This window comes from Somniosus microcephalus, chromosome 4 (assembly GCF_052327205.1).
Source record: "Somniosus microcephalus isolate GS21.2 chromosome 4, FLI_Smic_1.0, whole genome shotgun sequence".
NCBI lineage: Eukaryota > Metazoa > Chordata > Chondrichthyes > Squaliformes > Somniosidae > Somniosus > Somniosus microcephalus.
Window position 1 is genome coordinate 9,229,932 of NC_140990.1, and position 7,475 is coordinate 9,237,406.

General features: G+C 45.5%; 1 protein-coding gene across 1 annotated transcript in view; it reads right to left on the reverse strand.

Annotated features, from left to right (window-relative positions):
• The window catches only part of LOC147118254 (uncharacterized), a 183,295-nt gene extending 178,455 nt beyond the window's left edge, over positions 1-4,840 (reverse strand). The window contains exon 1 of the mRNA XM_085983689.1: positions 4,739-4,840. Within this exon, the coding sequence (XP_085839815.1) occupies positions 4,739-4,840 (102 nt within the window). The remainder of the gene's footprint in view (positions 1-4,738) is intronic.
• Positions 4,841-7,475: the final 2,635 nt, after the last annotated feature.

The window sequence follows — 7,475 nt, forward strand, 5'->3', positions numbered from 1 at the left end:
ACATCTAGTTCCCTCGTCCAGATCATTAATATATATTGTGAATAGCTGGGGTCCAAGGACCGATCCCTGCGGTACCCCACTAGTCACTGCCTGCCCCTCGGAAAAAGAGCCATTTATTTCAACACTTTGCTTTCTGTCTGCCAACCAGTTCACTATCCAAGTCAATACCTTGCCCCCAATCCCATGTGCCTTAATTTTACACGCTAATCTCTTATGCGGGACCTTATCGAAAGCCTTTTGAATATCCAAATACACCACATCCACTGGTTCTCCCTTATCTATTTTACCAGTTACATCCTCAAAAAATTCCAGTAGATTAGTCAAGCACGATTTACCTTTCGTAAAGCCATGTTGACTTTGTCCGATCCGGTCACTTTTTTCCAAGTGCTCTGCTATTACATCCTTTATAATGGACTCTAGCATTTTCCCCACTACCAATGTCAGGCTTACCGGTCTGTAATTCCCTGTTTTCTCTCTACCACTCTTTTTGAACAGTGGGGTAACATTAGCTACCCGCCAATCCATGGGTACTGTTCCAGAGTCTATCGAATTTTGGAAGATGACCAGCAATGCATCTACTATTTGTAGGGCCACTTCCTTAAGTACCCTAGTATGTAGATTGTGAGTTCTCAGGTGACTGATGAGTCCAATGCGGGACCTACAGTCTCTGTCACAGGTGGGGCAGATGGAGGTTGAAGGGGTGGGTGGGGTGCTTTGGTTGACATGCGCTCCTGGCGCTTGGCTTCCCCTTGCTTCCTGTTGTATCCGTGTGTTAATGGAGACACGGAATGCAGGAGTTGGTTTCACAGGTGTTTACTGAACAAAATCTGGAGGTGAACTAACAGATACAAGACACTATACAGGCTTATATAGCCCGAGTGGCCATTACCGGCATTACAGTACACAGGGGGCTCTTAAAGGCACATACACCACACTTCCGGTGAAGAGACTCGAGGTGTTCGACGCCTTCTCGGGTGCTTCTTCTCCACTTTGTGCGGTCTTGGGCCAGGGATTCCCAGGTGTCGGTGGGGATGTTGCACCTTTTCAAGGAGGCTTTGAGGGTGTCCTTGAAGCGATTCCTGTGCCCACCTGGGGCTCCCTTGCCGTGTCGGAGTTCCGAGCAGAGCGTTTGTTTTGGGAGTGTCGTATCGGGCATGCGGACGATGTGACCCGTCCATCGGAGCTGATGAAGTGTGGTCAAAGCTTCGATGCTGGGGATGTTGGCCTGAGCGAGAACACTGACGTTGGTGCGTCTATACTGCCAATGAATTTGCAGGATCTTGCGGAGGCAGCGTTGGTGGTACCTCTCCAGTGCACCTCAAATCACTGGAGAGGTAGCACCAACGCTGCCTCCAATTAGATAGGGCCTTGGTGAGACCACACCTGGAGTACTGTGTACAATTTTGGTCTCCTTACCTAAGGAAGGATATACTTGCCATAGAGGGAGTGCAACGAAGGTTCACGAGATTGATTCCTGGGATGGCGGGACTGTAGTATGAGAAGAGATTGAGTAAACTAGACCTGTATTCTCTTGAATTCAGAAGAATGAGAGGGGATCTCATTGAAGCATACAAAATTATTACAGGGCTTGATAGGGTGGATGCTGGGAGAATGTTTCCCTTGGCTAGGGAGTCTAGAACCAGGGCCCACAGCCTCAGGATAAAGGGTAGGCCATTCAGGACTGAGATGAGAAGAAATTTCTTCACACAGAGGGTGGTGAATCTTTGGAATTCTCTACCCCAGAGGGCTGTGGAGGCTCAGTCATTGGGTATATTCAAAACAGAAGTCGATAGATTTCTGACTAGTAAGGGCACCAAGAGATATGGCGATAGGGCCGGTGAATGGAGTTGAGGCAGAAGATCAGCCATGATCTCATTGAATGGTGGAGCAGGCTTGAGGGGCCGAATGGCCGACTCCTGCTCCTATTTCTTATGTTCTTACAAATACAAGTCTATCTTTCTTTCTTATTGTGTCCAATTCTGGGCACCGCACTTTAGGAAGGCTGTGAAGGCCTTAGAGAGGCTGCAGAAAAGATTGACTGGAATGGTTCCAGGAATGAGGGACTGCAGTTACATGGAGAGACTGAAGAAGCTGGGATTGTTCTCCTTCGAGCAGAGAAGGTTAAGAGGAGATTGACCAGAATGGTTCCAGGAATGAGGGACTGCAGTTACATGGAGAGACTGGAGAAGCTGGGGTTGTTCTCCTTAGAGCAGCGAAAGTTAAGGGGAGATTGACCAGAATGGTACTAGGGATGAGGGACTTCAGTTATGTGGAGAGACTGGAGAAGCTGGGGTTGTTCTCCTTGGAGCAGAGAAGGTTGAGAGGAGATTTGATGGAGGTGTTCAAAATCGTGAGGGGGTCTGGACAGAGTAGAATGAGGGAAACGGTTCCCATTGATGGAAGGCTCGAGAACCAGAGGACACAGATTTAAGGTGATTGTCAGAAGGTCCAAAGGCTCCTCACAGCTTACTGTCCCACCTAGCTTTGTATCATCAGCAAACTTGGATACATTACACTCGGTCCCTTCATCCAGGTCATTAATATAGAGTGTAAATAGCTGAGGCCCCAACACTGATCCACGCGGCACCCCACTAGATACAGCCTGCCAACCTGAAAAAGATCCGTTTATCCCTAATCTGTTTTCAGTCCGTTAACCAATCCTCTATCCATGCTACTATATTACCCCCAACCCCAGGAGCCCTAATCTTGTGTAATAACCTTTTATGTGGCACCTTATCGAATGCCTTTTGGAAATCCAGATATACTACATCCACTGGTTCCCCTCCATCTACCCTGCTAGTTACATCCTCAAAAAACTCTAATAAATTTATCAAACACTATTTCCTTTTCATAAAACCATGTTGACCGTGCCTAATCATGTTATGATTTTCTAAGTGACTTGATACCACTTCCTTAACAATGGATTCCAGCATTCTCCCGATGACTGATGTAGCTTTCAAAAGCTCTTACAATAATGTGTCCGTGACTACACAAACCACTCTGGGTCCAGGTATATTGTGTATCAGTAAAACAGTCCGTGACTACACAAACCACTCTGGGTACAGGTATATTGTGTATCAGTAAAACAGTCCGTGACTACACAAACCACTCTGGGTACAGGTATATTGTGTATCAGTAAAACAGTCCGTGACTACACAAACCACTCTGGGTACAGGTATATTGTGTATCAGTAAAACAGTCCGTGACTACACAAACCACTCTGGGTACAGGTACATTGTGTATCAGTAAAACAGTCCGTGACTGCACAAACCACTCTGGGTACAGGTATATTGTGTATCAGTAAAACAGTCTGTGACTACACAAACCACTCTGGGTACAGGTATATTGTGTATTAGTAAAACAGTCCGTGACTACACAAACCACTCTGGGTACGGGTGTATTGTGTATCAGTAAAACAGGTTTATTAAGCATTAAACATCCGGTACAAAGAAGTAGTACTTAACAAGAAGATAGTCACAGTTTGTTTGTTCAAACCCCGGCGTTCCTTCTGAGTGAGCGCGGCGCAAGTCTCCTGATGTATCTTGCTGTGTTCCGTTGACCCATGCGCGCTTCCTTGGGAATCTTGCTGTGTTCTGTTGACCGAAGCTCCTATCAATCTCTGGTTACACGGTGCGCTGCTTTCGATGTTCAAAACCTGTATCTTTATACCCTTTTCCCTCTCGTTTTGCGTACGTGGCAGTAATTAACCCTCTAACACCTGGTAAAAAGTCTTGCTCCCTCGTTAGCTATCTTATGACCTTGTTTGATCCCTCTGACTTTTTCTCTCTGCATTACAAAGTACCCTTATCTCAGATCTTCACTTTTCACAGAACACTTCCTAGAATGTTGACAAACAGTCGGTCCATCCGATAGCTGGACCAATGAAGGACGTCTCCAACTCTTATCTATCTCTCTAGTTTTTATCTCTTTAAGCATAATATTGCTGAATTCCTCGTCTCCATAAACTTAGCACAACATTCCATTACTTCAGTAATTTTAAACAAACGTTTTTAGTCAGGTTGGCATAATCCCATCCTGCTTTGCTCTCAGCCATTCTCCATTTTATACAGGCTTTTAGGATCTTAACATACAATTTCACATATTATAGTTATATTAGAATGGTTATCGAATCTTAATAATGTTTACTAAATCCTACAGGTACACCCTATCCTACACTGATGTCAAGCTAACTGGCCTGTAGTTCCCTGCTTTTCCTCTCCCACCTTCCTTCAATAGCGGTGTTACATTTGCGACCTTCCAATCCGCTGGGACCGTTCTACAATCTAGGGAATTTTGGAAGATCAAAACCAATGCATCCACTATCTCTTCAGCCACCTCTTTTACAACCCTAGGATGTAGGCCGTCAGGTCCAGGGGATTTGTCAGCTTTTAGTCCCATTAGTTTTCCTAGTACCTTTTCCCTACTTATATTAATTACGTTAAGTTCCTCACCCTCATTACACCCTTGGTACCCCACCATTTTTGGTGTGCTTTTTGTGTCTTCTACTGTGAAGACATTTTTTAATGTTTCTGCTATTTTCTTATTCCCCATAATAATTTCTGCTGCCTCAGCCTCGAACATAGAGACATAGAAGATAGGAGCAGGAGTAGGCCATTCGGCCCCTCGAGCCTGCTCCGCCATTCAATGAGATCATGGCTGATCATCAAAATTCAGTACCCTGTCCCTATAGAAACATAGGCTAAACCTATTACAACACAGTCCAAGCAGAATCTATTACCTGTGAACCAACAGCTTCAAATATCTGATTAATCATTCCAGTAAAATATTTGAATTCACAGCGGAAGATAAGCTGTTTTACCTCTACGATAGATGGGTTCATGTTCCAGAATATGCAGAGCCAGTATACGCACACCTGCCTTGTACTGAAGGATCTGCAATGTTAAAAACAATGTTTGGCAGGTTTTCTCAATTACAAAAATGAATCTGACCAGCACAAGTCAAATGAGGAATATCCGGGGGCAGTAGATGACACACGGTCCAACCACCCAGTCCCCAGGTTTGACACATACCGTACACTACTCTGCCCATCTTACCTTCAGCCGCCTGTTCGGCCATTCATTACACACCACATTCAGTGTTCTCGCAGCTCTGTACATGTGTACGTATGTTGGAAAGTACAGGGGCTGCACTGTGGTACAAAGCAGTAACATAGTGATGGATTGAGATGACAACACAAAAAAACAGGTTTTAGCTGTTTATTGATATCTTCTCAACCCTGAGATAAGACAGATCCTGACAACACACTCCAGCCTGTTGGTCTTAGTATTACATACAGGAGTTACATGGGCAGCTTTATTCCTTTTCATCAGCATCGTGTCATACAACTCAAAGTACAGTGAGATAAGGTAGCAGCTGGTGTGAATGGGGGGCTAGAGGGAGGACAATGATGAGGAAGAGATAGGTTCTTGTGACCAATTCCCCACATGGTCAGCTCTCAATCATACAGAGGCTAGCTGCTTCCCTGCATTTATATAGTGCCTTTCACGACCACCGGACTTCTCAAAGCACTTTGCAGCCAATTAAGTACTTTTTTTGAAGTGGAGTCACTGTTGCAATGTAGGAAAGGGACCAACGTTTACTTTTGCTACTCTTTTCCTTTTTACATACTTGTAGAAACTCTTACAATCTGCTTTTATATTTCTTGCTATTTTTCTCTCATTCTATTTTTTCCCTTTTTATCATTTTTTGGTCAACCTTTACTGGTTTCTGAAACTCTCCCAATCCTCAGGCTTACTATTATTCTTTGCAACGTTATAAGCTTCTTCTTTCAATCTAATGCTATCCTTAACTTCTTTAGTTAGCCACGGTTGGATCACTTTTCCCGTGGAGTTTTTGTTTCTCAATGGAATGTATTTTTGTTGAGAATTATGAAATATTCCTTTAAATGCTAGCCACTGCTTATCTACCGCTATACCTTTTAATCTATTTTTCCAATCTCCCTTAGCCAACTCGCCCCTCATACCTATGCAATAGGCTTTATTTAAGTTTAAGACTCTAGTTTTGGACTGAGGCAAGTCACTCTCAAAATTAACGTGAAATTCTATCATATTATGATCACTCTGCCCCAGAGGATCCTTTACTATGAGATTGCTAATTAACCCTGTCTCATTACACAACACATGATCTAAAATAGCCTGTTCCCTGGTTGGTTCCACGACATATTGTTCTAGGAAACTGTCCCAAATGCATCCCATGAACTCATCCTCCAGACTGCCTTTGCCAATTTGATTTGTCCAGTCTATATGAAGATTAAAGTCCCCCAAGATTATTGCATTACTTTTGTTGCAAACTCCTGCTATTTCTTGATTAATATTCTGTCCAACGGTATAGCTACGGTTAGGGGGCCTATATACTATTCCTACCAGTGTTTTCTGCCCCTTGTTATTACTTCGCTCCTTATTCTACTTCCTGATCTTCCGAGTCGAGATCCTTTCTCGCTTCCGCTTTTCAAAATGACGGCCACGGGATCTTTTACACCCACCTGAGAGGGCAGACGGGGCAGCGGTTTAACGTCGCATCTGAAAGATGGCACCTCTGACAGAGCAGCCCTCCCTCAGTACTGCCCTGGAGTGTCAGCCTAGGTTACGTGCTCAAGTCTCCAGAGTGGGACTCAAACCCACGACCTTCTGACTCCAGAGGTGAGAGTGTCACCCACTGAGCTGAGGCTGACCCCTCTTAAACTCCAGCCTAGTTACTGGGGTTATTATCAGCATCTTCAAACCGCCCCCCCACCCCCCAACCCCGTAACTGCCATTATTAACACAGAACAGTCCTGCATGTGATTAACAGCAGAATGGGACCAGTGTGCTCAGGTGTGAACTCGCTGGTGTCTCAGCAGGTGAGTTGAACTGGTGAATCGCTTTTCACACACTGAGCAGGGGAACGGTCTCTTCCCAGTGTGGGTGCGCTGGTGTTTCAGAAGAGCAGATGAGTGCGTAAACCTCTTCCTGCAGTGAGAGCAGCTGAATGGCCTCTCCCCGGTGTGGATGCGTCGATGCTTCTTCAGGTCCTTGGAGCATTTGAAACTCTTGTCGCAGTCAGAACATTTAAACGGCCTCTCGTCAGTGTGAACCAGCTGGTGTTCCCGCAGAGAGGTGAGACGAGTGAATCCTTTCCGGCACTCTGAGCAGGAGAACGGCCTTTCGTCAGTGTGAACCAGCTGGTGTTCCAGCAGAGAGTCGGAACGTGTGAATCCTTTCCCGCACTCGGAGCAGGAGAACGACCTCTCGTCAATGTGAACCAGCTGGTGTTCCCGCAGATAGGAGAGATGAGTGAATCCTTTCCTGCACTCGGAGCAAGAGAACGGCCTCTCATCAGTGTGAACTCGCTGGTGCAGCCGCAGAGAGGAGGGACGAGTGAATCCTTTCCCGCACTCGGAGCAGGAGAACGACCTCTCGTCAGTGTGAACCAGCTGGTGTTCCCGCAGATAGGAGAGACGAGTGAATCCTTTCCCG